The 16,089-nt window shown below is 39.5% G+C and overlaps 1 protein-coding gene across 4 annotated transcripts in view; it reads left to right on the top strand.

The window, feature by feature from the left end:
• Window positions 1–16,089, top strand: part of FSTL4 (follistatin like 4) — a 471,928-nt gene that overhangs the window by 42,446 nt on the left and 413,393 nt on the right. For all 4 annotated transcript variants that reach the window (XM_030573170.1, XM_030573171.1, XM_030573172.1 and 1 more), the window contains one exon: window positions 1,585–1,618. In XM_030573170.1, the coding sequence (XP_030429030.1) occupies window positions 1,585–1,618 (34 nt within the window). The remainder of the gene's footprint in view (window positions 1–1,584; window positions 1,619–16,089) is intronic.

Raw genomic sequence — 16,089 nt, forward strand, 5'->3', positions numbered from 1 at the left:
ACTGTCACCTATCATCACTCTGATACCCTGTTTTTCTGTTGTTTTTCCTCTCAGTTTCAACATCTTTTTGCTTTTAGAGTGTACTCTCTTCATATCTTATCATATGGCAGGTATTCCCTGCCTGCATCTGGTTATAGGTATATGTGGACATGACATTAGCTATGTGGTGCTATATTTTACTTTGTCTAAATGTAGACCACTCTACTTTACAAATGAAAACAATAAAGATCATATGAAAATAGAATAAGCATCGTAAGAGCATGAATCTCTTGTTATCTAGGGAGGCCAGAAGTTACTTCACTCTGAGGAAGAAAAGAAGTAAACTTTGCTTATTTCCACACTTAGATAAATAAACTTATATATCAGTGCTAAGGGAATGAAATGAGGTTAAAGAGGCCACCATCTGTAAGAAGAGTAGACTTTAACCTTATGTCAGAGGATAGAGGAACTCTGATGTATAATGCATCTATACAACCAAGAGCTCAGCAGCAGATGTAAGAGGGAGAACTAGCTCTCAAAATCTGAGGGTGGATCATCACAAAAGAATTTTACTGCACAAGTAGGAGCAACAAAGGAAGGATTGGGATCTTAACTTCCAAGCTGGTGGTAGTCAGCATCTGGCATTAATCTTTGCTGTCTCAAGGAAACATCAATATTGTTAGTCTAAGTGATAGATCACCATATGAGAACATGCAGAGACCTGCGTGTCTCACTACGAGTTGGCTTTATTTGTGTGTTATGTTTACAATCTCTAGGCCTGATTCTGCAGGCAGGCAGTCCAATTGTGGTCAGTGGGGCTATTAATAAAGTCATGTGAGTCCTACTCAGTGTAAATAAAGGATGTAGCTTGTGTTTCTCTCAGCATCCTCCCCAGTGCCTCAGTCTCAGATATTGGTTGTTAGAGATGGTATTTATATGGAAATTTTCATGAAAATATGTTTGTGTGTAGTCATGAATTATTAACTCAGCTTTAAATTAGATGGTTTGTTACACACCCACTTATGGTTGAGATTCAAGAGATGGCATATAGTCTGGGAATATACGGTAGGTCTCTTGATGATTGTTGTGTATAAATCAAATTAAAATAAGAAAGCTAGCTTTACTAGAAATGGCAGTAATTAATGTTTTTGCAAGAGATGCTGTCGACAGCGCTGATCCTGTAAAGACTTAATCACATCCTTAGTTATAAAGACGAGTAATGCCATCAATTCATCTAGGCTTATTCACTTCCTCAAAACTAAGCACATAAGTCTTTACAGGATTGGTATCTGTTTTACAAGTAAAACCAAAATAGTTATTATAACAAAATCCTTTCGATCTGCGATCTTGTAACCCAAAAGGGAAAACAAATATTGATTTGAATTAAGGTTTTATGCTTTTCACTGTAATTGATCAAAAATGATGACTCTGATGGATAGCCTACTGATCCATTAAATACTTGAAGTTGTAGCTGTTTAGTTATTGCTTAGAGCCTCATAAGCACTTCACTCTGTAAGGGACTATGTTTTAGTGGGTCCGTGTTTATGCTACCTATGAATTATTTCTGTATACTTCAAAACAAAAAAATTCTCTTTTTCCTTGTAGGAATCCAGAAGCTTTGAAGGCACAAGAAGAAAAGGTAGGAAAAATATAGGTTTTTTTCCCCCCAATTTGTTTGTCACTGTTGATTGATCTTGAGGTAACATGTTGAAACAAACGTGAACCTACACACTTGAAAGAGGCTACTGTTATCCAAATTTTCAAGAGCCTGCTTCATAACATTTGACTTTCAGATTTTATGAAAACTCATCTCCAGATGTTTTCATGGAAAAAGAATTCAGTGCAAAGTAGCATGACAGAGCCTTGGGGATGTGTGAGATGGGTTTTTTTTTCCTTTCCTCCTAGTGTCACTTAAAAACACACTAGCTGAATATGGGATTCAGGCTCAGACATTGAAATCTGCTAGGGAGAAAAAAGAATCACTTGTCCCAACTCCAGTGCAGGTGCACTGAGAATTTCCATTGCAGGAAGGAAATGTCAGTGTTTGAGATGCTCCCACTAAGGCAGTCTTGAAAATAACAGAGGTGGGCATTGATCACCAGCTTGTTGTGGACATCATCTTTATGAATAATTAGGACAAGTAAATATCCATCTTCCCATGAGCTGGCACAAAGGTATCATGTATATACAAGATAGCTCTTTGTAATGCTTTTTATCTCTTCAATTAAAAGTACTTTAAATTCTATGAATAAATCCCATTATATTTTACTGAAATGAAATTGAAAATCCTGTTATCCTTGTTGCTCATGTAAGTTGCCATTTTAATGTGTTTCTCAAAAAAGATACCTGCATATAGTCCTCCCCCCTTGCAAATCGTGATGCTAGAATATTCTGCCTGAGCCAACTAGTTGGAAGCAACACATAAAGGTACCTGATAGTTTAGTGGGGTTTTGGAACAGTAAAGGAGGAGGATGTTTTGTAAATATTGCCTGGGGATGTGGCCCAGTTGTGTAAGAGGGAAAGAGAATATTATAAAGCTGGGATGAGGAAGGTTAGAAGTAAAGATGGAACATGTGATGCTCTGACTTCCCTGTACTGCCACAAATGCAATTTCTCTCTCTTTGGTTCAGGATTTGGGCAACGGTATGATACTAAATGGCACACAAGAGAGTATTAGGTCTGCGAGCAGGTTACTTATTGTAATCGCTGAAGTCCATTTATACAGGTGTTTTTAAAACCAGCATTTTACCTGAACTAGTAACATCATTCTGAGTTTTAGAAGTGACAGGGGGACCCACAATGGATGCAGTGAGTGGCCAGTTTAAATTAATTCTTGTCAGCTGCCTCTCCAGACCATCAACAAAATGTCACAGACAATTATCTGATTGTTTTGTGAATAATGACCATCCAGGGCTTAAAAAGGAAAAGGAGAATGCCATCAGGAGGTACTGACTGATCATCATTAGATTTTTTTTAACATACATCCACAATTGTGTGGATACAGTCAGTGGCTATAGACTACAGGAAAGAAGGAAGAGGGTGATGGGGGATCCCATCACCAAATGGGTAATAACAGCTATAGCAATTAGAAAGTTTGTTCAAAGGTACATAAATGTTAAATAAAAGAGTCATGCCAGTGTACTGCTACTTGAGCTCAGATCCCATTTCCTAAAACTGTTTTTGAATTAGCAACTAATTGGCAGCTGTCTCTAGCAGCTCTTTTATTGTTATAGACAGATGGAGGAAAATCAGCTATCAAAGAACTCATTCTGTTTATCATTAATTTTGATTTTGTTTAGCAGATGTTTTCTGGATCTCTCAGTCACCTGCCTAATCTGTTTTGGTATAATGTGAAGTGGGTAACAGTCATCCATTAAACAGATTAATAAATTCCCTAATTTCATTCTGGTAGCTTCCTTAATTGCTCCAGACATACAGAATTCTGAGAAGCAGGCTGTAAACCATCATGGGTTTTGTTGTATTGTAGATAACGAAAGGTCAATTGAAAATGTATGTTGCCACCTGGGCAGATATTGAGCTTTTGTTTTTCTTTGCAGTAGGTTTGTGTAAGAAGGAGTTCTGTACATTCCCAAGAAAGTAGGTCAAACTGAAACAGGTAGAGAGATTTTGTTATGTATTTTTGTTATATGTCCATTGTTAAAGAAGAAATCTGATTGGCTGAGGTGCTTGTATCTGCCTTGACAGTAGCTGGCACTCAAGAGTTAACTTGCTAAAAAGTGTGTCGCTCCTTTAAAAAAAAATCAAGATATCAAGTTGTATCAGATACCCATAAATTGTAGGTGGTTGAAATTACTTAGGTAGGCATTTTCAAAAGTGCACACACTTGGTCTGACTCTGCTCCTGCTGAAGTCAATGAGAGTTTTACCATTGATTTAAGTGAGAGCAGAATTAGGCCAACATGGATCACTTTTGAAATCTCAGACTTGACAGTGACATCTCTTAGGCAGATGAAGGTTTTACATAACTCTTTCAGACGGTTGAAGATGTTTATTCATATAACTCATATTACCTCACAATACACTGGGTATCAGCATAACCACATTTCCAGTTCTGTTGCTATTTATCCATATAGATATAAAGTACCAGAACTGCCAAAGAAGGTTTGCTGTGGCCCAAACAAAGCTGTCTGATCTCTTGACTGACAGTTTTGAGTCAATGCTGAATATGAGATCCCCTAAAGAAATGTGAGGTTATGTGCTTTGAAATTAACCCCTTATGAAACCACATATTACTGTGATTCTTTTTTAAATTCAGGCCAACAAGGTATAAGGGTCAACGATTTTCTGCTTTTTTTTTTCTAGGGCAGTTTTACTACTGAAAATAACTGAACCACAGTTTTATGCCCATATTTTGTTGAGGATGCAGATATTAGCTGCTAGCTGTCTAACGATCTAATAATTCAGTTCTGTGCCTATGAAAATAAAGACCATGAGTAAAACTTTCAAAATTTCCTAAGGGCCAGATTTTTAAAGGTATTTAGGCATGTAGTGGTATTTGCAAAAGGATCTAGGCCCTAATTCCCACTGATTTCAAAGAGTGTTAGGTGCATTGGTGCTTTTGAAAAATCATACTTTGTGCCGGAATACCTTTAAAAATCTGGCCCTAAGTAATTTAGGACCCTAACCCCCATTTTCAAAAGGGATTTAGGAGATGTAATCTCATTGATAATCATTGAGATTTAGGCTCAAATCACTTAGAAAACTGTGAGACTTAGGCTTTAAGTTAGGCTCCTACGTTATTTAAGTGTTTTTGGACATCCCCCTTACCCCTGAATATCAGTTAATATTGTCTACAGTTCTCTTAAGGAAAATGGACATGGCCAATAACAATAATTCTGATTCACCATTGCCTTGCATCTTGTGTGGTCATTTACACTGGGCAAAGTAAGTGTAAAATGCTCCTAAATAACTATGGTAGTGTTTTATGCCCACTTTACACAAGTATAAATGGTTACGTGAGGAGCATGGCAGTCTAGAATCAGGCCCAATAAGTATTTCCAGTCACAAGCATGTTTTGTTGCATCACATTCATTTTCTCCAAGCCAGTCTCAGTGCCATGAATACGATCTATCAATATGAATTGCGCAGAATGTTGGACTGCAATACAAACAGTCTATGTAAAGTGATTGTCCAGTTCTGGGGTAATTCAGCCTATCTGTAATCAAAGTATGTTTGTAGAATTACAAACAGCACAGAAGTCAAGAATTGAATGCTACCAAGCATGGTAGATGTTATATATCTGATCACAGAAAAATGTGAAAGGATTTTCTAAACTCAATGGACATTTTTATTCAGTGCTTCTACATATGTTATTCAATGTCTTCCTTTCGTAAAAATACCTTCAGCTGTTCCTGAATAAAACCGTTTGTCCTGTAATGCCGTTTGTAAAACAATGAGGAAAAATGGCATTAGAACAGGACATGAAGTGTGTTAAAAGAATATGATTTCTGCTTTCCACAGAAACATTTTTTATATGTCTGTATTAAGAGATAGGATGATCCAATTTGAGATTTAGGTCTGCTGTATAATGACCATTGGCTCTGACACAATGGCTTTTATCTGAGGCTCTCAAAACTAGAGCTGTCTGGAAAAAAAATGTCCTGTGGAAAATTTCAACTTTTTGACAAAAAGTTAAAACTGAAAATTTTGGGCTGAAAACTGAGTTTCTATTTGGAAAATTCCACCGTGTTTTCCTGTTCCATTGAGCCTCTGTGATGGGAGTCAAATAGCATGATGCATCATGTGAGATGTAGTCCATCTGGGGAGCCAATCACCTAGAGGAGAATGGGGCATGGGAAGCTGAATGACAACTCCAGGGAAGTACCGTGGTTGCTCAGAAGGACATTGCTTATTTTGAACTGAAATGAAATTTTGATTTAGTTCCATAAAGCAAAGCAAACTTTTTGACATTTCCAAATAGTTCTTGATGGAAATTTTTCTTGGATCTCTGGGATTCCATTTCTCAACTAACAAATTACATTTTCTGTGGAAAGCAGACAATTTTTGTGGATAAAAATGTATTTCATTTTGGTGGTTGTTGAAGAACAGTTCTGATGGAAATATTTTGACCAGACTTACTGAAAACTTTTCTACAAACGTCAAAGGGTCAATTGTGCCCATCTTTCCTTGTGTAGCTGTAGAAGTTCTAGTTAAATGGACAGTCTTTGAGTTCCCTGTATGTGAGGATGTCTCCAGGCTGGCACAAAGGGAAATTAAGACCCTGCTCCAATGCCCATTGAAGTCAATGGATGTATTTCCGTTGACTGCAGTGGGCACTGGATCAGGTCCTAATTGCTATGGAGGGGCGATTCATTCCTGAGCACAGCTGCTGCTGATTTTATACTCTAAATTGTGGAAATTCATTTCCATTTTAATTCTGGTTAATGTAATTGCAGATTAATTTTTATTCACGTGTCTAACCATTATTTGAATTTTACATTTTGAATAAAAATGATCTGTGAACTGAAAAAAAGGAAATTCTAGAAGTTGATTAGATGCTGAATAAATATTTCCAAATTCTCAATTTTAAACGTATTAAGCTATTCTTTTCGCTTTGATTTCCATGGGAGTTGCACTCGTGTAATAGAAAGCAGAATATGGGGCACTGAACCTAATTTGGAGGGCTGGATTTCGGAAAAGGCACATGGGGTGAATAAGGGCATAGTTTGACATATTGCCTTTTTTTGCTGAATGTCCCCTAGATTTCATTTTAAGGGAAAAGTTGGAACAGACTGACTAGCTTATACCCTATTAGTCTTTTTTATGTAACCCTCTCTTCTCCTTCGTAAAACAAATAATCCTAATAATTTTAATTTCCTTTCATAAAGAAGCCCTTTGCGACTTACCTTTAAAAAATATCCATCGCTCTTCTCCAGACGTTTTCTACTTCTAGTCTACTTTGTATGATTGTATAACCAAAACTGTGTGCAATACTTGAAATGAGGATGCACTATTGTGTCACATAATTCTCATTTTCTGTATTGTTCTCTATCCCCTGCTTAATACGTCCCAGCATCTTGTTCAAAGTGAATTGCATAGACATCTTCATTGAGCCAGATGCAGTATGATCAATGTCTGACCTAGGCCACACATCCATTCTATTTTGCTGTCTGAGCAGCGGACTTCAAAGTGAAACTTACTAATGTCCTTAGTAAGATTGAATTGTTAGTTTCCTTGCAAGTTCATTTGTGCTCTCTACAGGCTGTAAAGGAAAACGTTATACATTTTTAAAATAAATTTGACTTTGAAATCTGCTGTACTGCGTAAAAGACTGAAATATTGCCAGAGAACAACTGGGACAAGAGAACAAATGAGCAGGCAGAGAGTTGAGGTAAGGGAAGCAATAGCTCAGGAGGAATACAAAGAGAAATTGTAGGCATTGCAAATGGGAGGAGGAATTCTGAGCCCAGAGAGAATGAGAGCAAAGATGCAGCAGACTGTGGCCATGGCTACACTGGCGCTTTACAGCGCTGCAACTTTCGCGCTGAGGGGTGTGAAAAAACACCCCCCTGAGCGCTGCAAGATACAGCGCTGTAAAGCGTCAGTGTAATCAGGGCAGCAGCGCTGGGAGCGCGGCTCCCAGCGCTGCAAGCTACACCCCTAAGGGATGTGGTTTACGTGCAGCGCTGGGAGAGCTCTCTCCCAGCGCTGCCGCTCTGACTACTCTCACACTTCAAAGCACTGCCGCAGCAGCGCTTTGAAATGTCAAGTGTAGCCATGCCCTAAAAGGGTAACAGAGAAAGTTGGGTAGACAGTGGGGCAGAATCACAAACGGGCTCGCATAAATAGACAGGAAAGGAAGCATTTCATCTGACTTGTGAAAATGTCTATTAACTGTTTCCAAAGAATCATTTCCAAATGAAGAGAAGGAGCATTTGACTTAAGAGTGGGCAGTTTTACCTTTAAATGTCAATGAGCTCTCACCACATATTGAGCACGGATGAATAAATCATACCCACCAGTTCTAATGCATCCACTATTTTGGTAAAGGTCTATAGAGAGTTCCAGTAGGTTAGACCAGGCTTGATTTAGCCATATTAAAGCCTGAAGATTTGCCCTGATCAACTTCCACTCAACCAGTCGATTTATTATTATATCCTTTAATAGTTTTCACAAGCACTTAGGGCCCAATCCTGAGATGCTGCATAACCTCTGGATGTTCTGAATGCCCTCTCCCCCCACCCCCGACTTCACGGGAGTGGAGGCATTCAGCATCTTGAAGGATAAATCCCTTAATGTTGAAACTGTGTGATGAGTATAAAATGTGTGCCTAAGTGTATGGTTTATTATATTAAGCCTAAAGGGCCAGATTTCCAGCATATGTAAATTGTCAAAGCTCCATTGAAGTTAATAGAGCTCCACCAATTTACACACCAGCTCAGGATCTAGCCAAAAGAATTCAGTCATCCTCTTAATTTGTTTTCATGTTGCTCATATTCATCCATTCAACAAATTAGTGTCAAAAATGTTTTTTAAAGGCATTCACCCAAGAAATTATCAAACTGATTTCTTCCACTCTTTGTCCAAAGAACTCTACTAAATGAGATGCATGTCACAAACAACTCTACTAAATGAGATGCATGTCAAGACTTATTCACGGACTAATAACAAACTTCCATAAAGATCACAATTTTGACTACTGGTTGTGCATCAAAATGTTAAAACCCTGCTTAAAAGGTGTTAATTATGAACAGCTCCGTGGCAGTATGCAGTTTTGCATTATTTATATTGCATTGATTTAAAATAAAAGTGTTAACTGAGTTTTTCCCATTTTGTTCAGTAGTTGTACAGTGTTTATTTCAATGATTTCCCCACTGTGATAACATAATGATCCAGATCGTCAGCTGGTGTAAATGTGCATTGCTTCATTGAAGTCTGTGGAGCTGCACCAGTTTGCACCAGCGGCGTCTGGGCCCAAGAACGTCAGTAACATTTAATTCTCTGTTGCTTGATAGGAATTCCTAATGCCTAGATGTGCAATTGGCTCAAGAGTTTAAAAACAAGGTAAAGAATTTCCATTCCTTCCTTCCCTGCACATTTCAAAGGGCCACAAAATATCCTTAGGGCCTGATCCAAGACCCATTATAAGCAATGAGAGTCATTCTATTGCCTTTAGTGGCCTTTGGATCAAGTTCTTAGTCTTGATGGCCAAAGGGCTGGAGGTTGTCCCAAGAGCTGGATTTCTTGGATTGTTTCACTGTCTCGGGCCAGCTCTGGAAACCATACTCCATGGCAGCACCCGCCTTTTAAAAAACCTACACAGTAGCCAAACTTCAAAACTTTTATACAAAAATAGCCATCTTTTGCAAGGTCATAAGGAGGAGAAGTTGCTCTGTACATTGTTATTTTACTAATTTTAACAGTCCTTCTCTCTTTGCTTGAAGCAGGAATTCACATCACTATAAATCTCCAGCTGTTTTATCATTTCATTTGTATTTTTATCGTCGCTGGATGTTTTCAGGGCATATATTGTCACAAAATTGCAACCTGATTGCGAGGAGAAGGGGAATTGGACGAGGTCACAATAATAATCAAAAGTGAGGCTCACATTAAAAAAAAATAGACCAGTGCTGTAAAATTATGATACTCTAAATGGTATTTCCACATCCTCCTTCATGTGCGATACCCTTGCAAAGTATGATGCAATGGAGTAATTAGCTTTGAGGTGGTGGTGTGGGGGAATGGATGGAAATTAATGAAGGTAAAGACAACTCTTCTAGCAGCTGTCAAAGGCAATCTTACACTCTTTCTGGTGTCAGAATCTTCCCAATGTGAAGAAATGGTGAAGTTAATTACTTTTGTACAAACCTGTCTGTAGTGAGAGTTAATTATCACTTGACATATTTCTTAGTTTAAAATTAAAACAGCCTGGGGGTTGTGGGGGGAATAGTAGAAGAATCAGTTCATTAGCCAGTGTCAGGCTCAATATTAAACAGACAATACAGCTGATTTTAGGCAGATCATCCTTTAGTTGCTTCTGATATGTGCATAGATGTGGAATTCTGGACAAGGATGAGCCAGCCAGAAATGTACCAGAGTGGTCAGTTTCAGTGAATTCAAATAGTTTAAGTGCCATTTTCTAATATAAGCAATGCTAACTCCAGTAGCAATGTTTGGCTCTCAAATTATTTTTCACACTTTAAAATCTAAATCCATTCCGAGTCTGCTCCAGCATTTCCAGTGGTTACAATAAAATAATTATGAAATATATCCAGCTCCTTTAGAAAAGCTGTATGCATTGGTAGAAACACCAAGGGGTTGTTCCCTGAACTAAATTCACGAATAACTGATAATTTTCCACATTTGGAAAATGTCTGGTTGGGGTGGAGGGAATGGGTAACTTTCCATGGCTGTTAACCTTCATTATACAGTATTCAGATATGTAACTTTGCTAGTGTCATGAGTTAGATGAACCCCCTAGATGGGTTTAAAAACCTCCTTGAATAGCAAGACACAAGATAGCTGCTACAAGCAAACCAAATATTAGAATGGGGGCATGCAGACAAGCCTAATTAGCAGTAGGTCCTTGACTCCCTAAAGGGCAGGGAACATGCACCAACAGTGCAAGAGAGCTGAGAGATTCTGACAGCGCTTAATTTGTAGTGAAAGAAGTGCCAGGGCTCAAGCAATTTTTTTACATTCATAACTGATGCAGCAAGCCCAGAGGTGCCAGGACTATGAACTGCCAAGCCCTGGCACAAATTAAGCACTGGATTTTGGAGACAAATTAGAAGAGGCCAAATAAAAAATGTTCCTTGTCTTATGATAAAGCTTACAGTTTAATGTATAGATTTTCAGTTGCTGAAAATTAGTTTCTCTTCTGTTTGGATGTGGCTGAAAGCAGCTGAATTTTTCCAATTGAATACAGAATGAACTGTACTGGCAGCTGAATAAAAACACCCTCATCATACGGGTTTCTTCCCCAGCACAATTAGCTGCTACACCAAGCTTCCTGTCACCCAGTGAAAATGAGAAACACAGAGTGAACATGCAAACAAATGTGTTTCTTTTCTCTGCAGCTCCTTTCATTGTCTCTGGATGAGAGTAGCCTTGTGTCCAAGAAGGATCCTGCTAGGTGGCCATAATATTTAATAAGAGCAGCTTCAGAAATCACACTTTTTCTCTGGTGAAAACCTACAGTTGAAAGGGATCCTAAAAATAAAAACGTTTCCAGCTACATGGGGACTGACATTCTTTTGGTCAGCCTAGTGAAATCCATAGGCTAACTGGCCAGAAGGCAGGGATGACAAAATGCAGGTGATGTTTTTAAAAATATGTCCCTTTTAGGTCACCACATCCTAACCTAAACATTCTGGAGGTTAGTCTGATGTCTGAGCTGTTAGAATGTGAAGCAGACAAACCACAAGCACTCAATCAAAGCTGTCTGGCATTTGCACTGCAGACATTCCCAATATTTGATATCTAGGGATGCAGCAGTTGCTCAGCAATATCAGAAATGGAAAAGCAGGCTCAGAAATCTGTTGGTCCCACTTGAAGTTGCAAGTCCAAAATGACAAATCGCAGTTCTGCTACAGTATACATATTGTTCTTTTACACAAAGTGGTGCCGTGAAGAACAAATTGGAAGCCTAATTTAAGAAGTCGGCAGATGTTGCAAGATGGCAGATTTAAGACTTCAGGGAGTTCACAGGAAGTGCTTGAGAGAGAACTACCAAAGGCATGTGAAATAACTGATGGATTTATAGATGTGAAGAGTGCAAAGGTGTTAAAACACGCAGAGGCTCAGTATACAAATGTGGCAAATATAAACAAGAAAGAAATGAAGTAACAGCTGGAGAGACTTTGGACTGATGGTACAAAGGAGAAAATGCAGAACCCAGAGGCAAATACATCCTACCTACCATTCTGGGTTGTTTTACAGACATCTTGGAGTGAAAGAGGGGAAATAAGCAACTTTTTTAAGGAGCAAGAAGCCACAAAGAATCCCGGATGTCTGTTGATTTTGAAGTGACTCCAAATCTCAGCCACCTGGTAAAATGTTTGAAAAGACAATATTTCAGATGAATAGGGGGCAAATTGTATTTTGAATGTGATCCTAGGAGGAGGAGGAAGCCCAGTGAAGAAGGTCTTGAGAGTTGTCTGTACTGGGACCAGTTCTAATCAACATATTCATAAGTGATCTGGAAAAAGGGGTATATAGTGAGGTGGCAAAATTTGCAGATGATACAAAACTACTCAAGATAGTTAAGTCCCAGGCAGATTGCGAAAAGCTACAAAAGGATCTCAGAAAACTAGGTGACTGGGCAACAAAATGGCAGATGAAATTCATTGTTGAAAAAGGCAAATCAATGCACATTGGAAAACATAATCCCAACTATACATACAAAATGATGGGGTCTAAATTAGCTGTTACCACTCAAGAAAGAGATCTCAGAGTCATTGCTGATAGTTCTCTGAAAACATCCACTCAATTTGCAGTGACTGTCAAAAAATCAAACAGAATGTTGGGAATCATTATGAAAGGGATAGATAATCGGCTGAAAATATCATATTGTGTCCCTATAAATCCATGGTACACTCACATCTTGAATACTGCATGCAGATGTGGTTGCCCCATCTCAAAAAAGATATATTGGACTTGGAAAAGGTTCAGAAAAGAGCAACAAAAATGATTAGGGGCATGGAACAGTTTTCATATATATTGCCTAGGGAGGCTGTGGAATCTCCATCTCCGGAGATATTTAAGAGTAGGTTAGATAAATATCTATCTGGGATGGTCTAGACAGCATTTGGTCCTGCCATGAGGGCAGGGGACTGGAATCGATGACCTCTCGAGGTACCTTCCAGTCCTAGAATCTATGACTCTATATGAAGAGAGATTAATAAGACTAGGACTTTACAGCTTGGAAAAAAGACAACTAAGGGGGGGATATGATTCTATAAAATCATGTCTGGTGTGGAGAAAGTAAATAAGGAACACAAACTAGGGATCACCAAATGAAATTAATAGGCAGCAGGTTTAAAACAAGCAAAATGAAGTATTTCTTCACACCATGAACATTCAACCTGTGGAACTCTTTGCCAGACTATAACAGGGTTCAAAAAAGAACTAGATGGAGGATAGGTCCATCAATGAATATTAGCCAGGATGGGTGGGGATGGTGCCCCTAGCCTCTGTTTGCCAGAAACTGGGATTGAGCGACAGGGAATGGATCACTTGATTACCTGTTCATTCCCTCTGAGGCACCTGGCATTGACCACTGTCGGAAGACAGGATACTGGGCTAGATGTGCCTTTGGTCTGACCCAGTACGACTGTTCTTATGTTGTCCTAGTGACAGCAGTTTTTGTGGGAATAGGGAACCGTTATAAGAGTGCATATTAAGCCTTTAGGAGTTTGTAAAACCTGGGATAGATTGACCCTAGTTCTGACCTGTAGAAAGTAACCTGAGAATTCCAGCACCTGCTGGTGGTCAGTCGGGTGTATAAGTTGTCTGAATCAGATTGCTGGAGCTTCTCAAATAAAGAACAGTAGCCCTCTACCGGTGTTGGTGTGCCTACCTGGTTTTACTTCTCCAAGACACTACAGTATTAAAGAAACCCTAACACTCAGCAGTGGAGCAATTCATGTTGTTGTTTTAATTTATAAAATGAAACCATTCAGGGTTCTGGGTTAATAACAATTCACTATATAAAACAAACACATTTGTCCACAATGTCAACACAAAAATCTCTCCATCCTTTCCCACAAAACTTGAACTACTTTCCATTCAGTCCAGTTGTCAGGGTCTGGGTAGAAAAGACCAATATGCCCTGAGGCTCAGCACTCAGGCTCTCTCCCAGACTGAGTTGAAGGAAGAGGAAGTAATTAAAATAGAATGACTTGCTTGCAAGTGAAAAGTTGTTGGCTCAAGTATCTTCTCTGTTATCAATAGCCAGGTTAAAATGCAAGGAGAGAGCCAGACTTGAAGGCATCTGTTTCTGATTATCCCAAATGGTGCATTGCTATCCATATGAAAAACTCCTTTCCTCTCTCTACCATGTAAGCCTGCTTAAATGTCTTGCTCTGATGCAAACCTTGGCATGGGTGACTGAGATGTCCAATACAACACCTGCTTTGTGGGCAGGTGCTTCTGCAAGGTGCAGATTGATTTGAGCAGCCTTAGTGAAGTATACTAAACATATCTGACTGTTGGTCTAGAAGCTAGCCTCATTCTAAGGGTTAAATGAAAAGCTGACAACAGCTATTTCTGATGGTCTGCATGGAGTACAGTGTGTAAATACTCACCAGCAAACCAGGTTATCCAGCATCCTCTTGAAATTAGTAAAATGAATTACCCAGACTTTAGGTGACAAAACCCTATAACTAGGATAGTTTATAGGCTCTGTCAAAGATTTTCTGACTCATGATTTACCCTCCCATCCCCTGCCCGGCCCCAGCAGTCTCTCTGCTACACAATAATAGGTTATATTTTCAAGTGTAGACTTATTTGCTCTTTTTTTTAAAAAAAAATAGGGCCTTATGTTGAAAGGCGCCAAGGACCAATTTCATTTTAATGTAAAATGCCATTTCTGTCTTCAATTGACATTTTAACCCAGAGGGAGCTCAGTTGGGTTAATGTTTTCTGAGCTGCAACCGACACTCACATATGACAACACTAAAATAGAGAAATTATACTGCTCCTATCTACTGTGTGTTTAATAATCATCTTGGATAAAGTGAGCTTTTTGGCCTCAATCCCGCATTTGGTTCGATGTGGCTGCACAGTGCCCCAGTGGAACCCCCGGGGTTACATATTTGAATGCAAGGCGGTGATAATTTAGCAAACGATTGTAAAGCACTGAAGGCTGCTCTAATTTATGGACCCAATGGGTCAACTGAGTGCTTGGGGATTGTCAGAGCACTGGGATATCCTGACCACGGTTTTCTCCTGGTCATGCTTCCTTTACTCTCCATGGAGAGGTGGCATAGGAACCACTACAGTGGGTCTATAACATCACAAGAGCCCCATAGGCAGGGAAGATCTTCCTCTGGCCGGGTAAACCAACATTAGGGAAGCTTTGTTCAACTGTTCTAGCCCAAACCTTCACTAATGCACCAGAGGATCTGGCTACAGTCGTGGAAATGTCAACATTAACACGGAACACCCTGCCTCCTATGATGCATGGAGCACTTCCTTGGAGGAAGACCTGCATTAAGTATCAAAAGTAAACTTCTACTTTTTTTTTTTAATTTGTATTTCAGTGTAATCTTCAGGGCATTTATTGAAAGATGCCAGCTCTAGTACATGTCATGTCATGAAGGATTTGCTATCTAGGGTTACTAGCAAATATGAGATTCTGCATGTGCAGACCTGGGAATGGAGTGCTGATTACGCTAACGCCTGGATGCACAAAAGGAGTTAGATGCTTAAGTCCTGTGCCATCCAAAACTCGTGCTGAATTCCTAAACTCACTCAGCACCTAAGTTTTTGCAATAAAAGTTCCCTAGCAGCCTATGTTTCTGCCTCTGAGCATGAGCCCTGCTGTCTCCCTCTAGGTGCTTGAACGCCTGTCTCCTGCCAAAGCCCCAGGACAATTCACAGACTAGGGGGGAGATAGGCCTCTGCCATGCCTACCAGATTGGGCCCCTGAGACAAGCTCACACAAAACAGCCAACAGGGCCGGACAAGAAGAGGGTCTTTCGCATCGCATCACTATTAAATAAGTTCTGTTGACCAAGCTACCACCACTTGGGGAGATGGATTTCCTACAGTGACAGGAAAAAACCTTCCATCACTGTAGTCTGCGTCTACGCTACGGCGTTACAATGGCATAGCTTTGGCACCATAGTGCCTGTAGTGTAGACGTGGCATCATTTTGTGCATCCAGATTTAAGTGTTTCAGGAGCGCTCTTGAAGAATTGTGGCAGGAGGAAGAGCTGGCAAAGCCTGGAGGTGGTAAGGGGACCGTTAATCATATAAGGGAAAGTTTTATCTTAAAAAAATAAAACACTCAAAAAATGAAAAACAAGGCTCTGGAAAATCTCCCCAGGCCCAGCAGCCAGGAAACAAAGCACCATATTGGTGTATCATTTTAATCTGTTTCATCCTAGTCCAAAAGAGAAATATATTACACTTTGGAGCAAATAAT

This window comes from Gopherus evgoodei, chromosome 8 (assembly GCF_007399415.2).
Source record: "Gopherus evgoodei ecotype Sinaloan lineage chromosome 8, rGopEvg1_v1.p, whole genome shotgun sequence".
NCBI lineage: Eukaryota > Metazoa > Chordata > Testudines > Testudinidae > Gopherus > Gopherus evgoodei.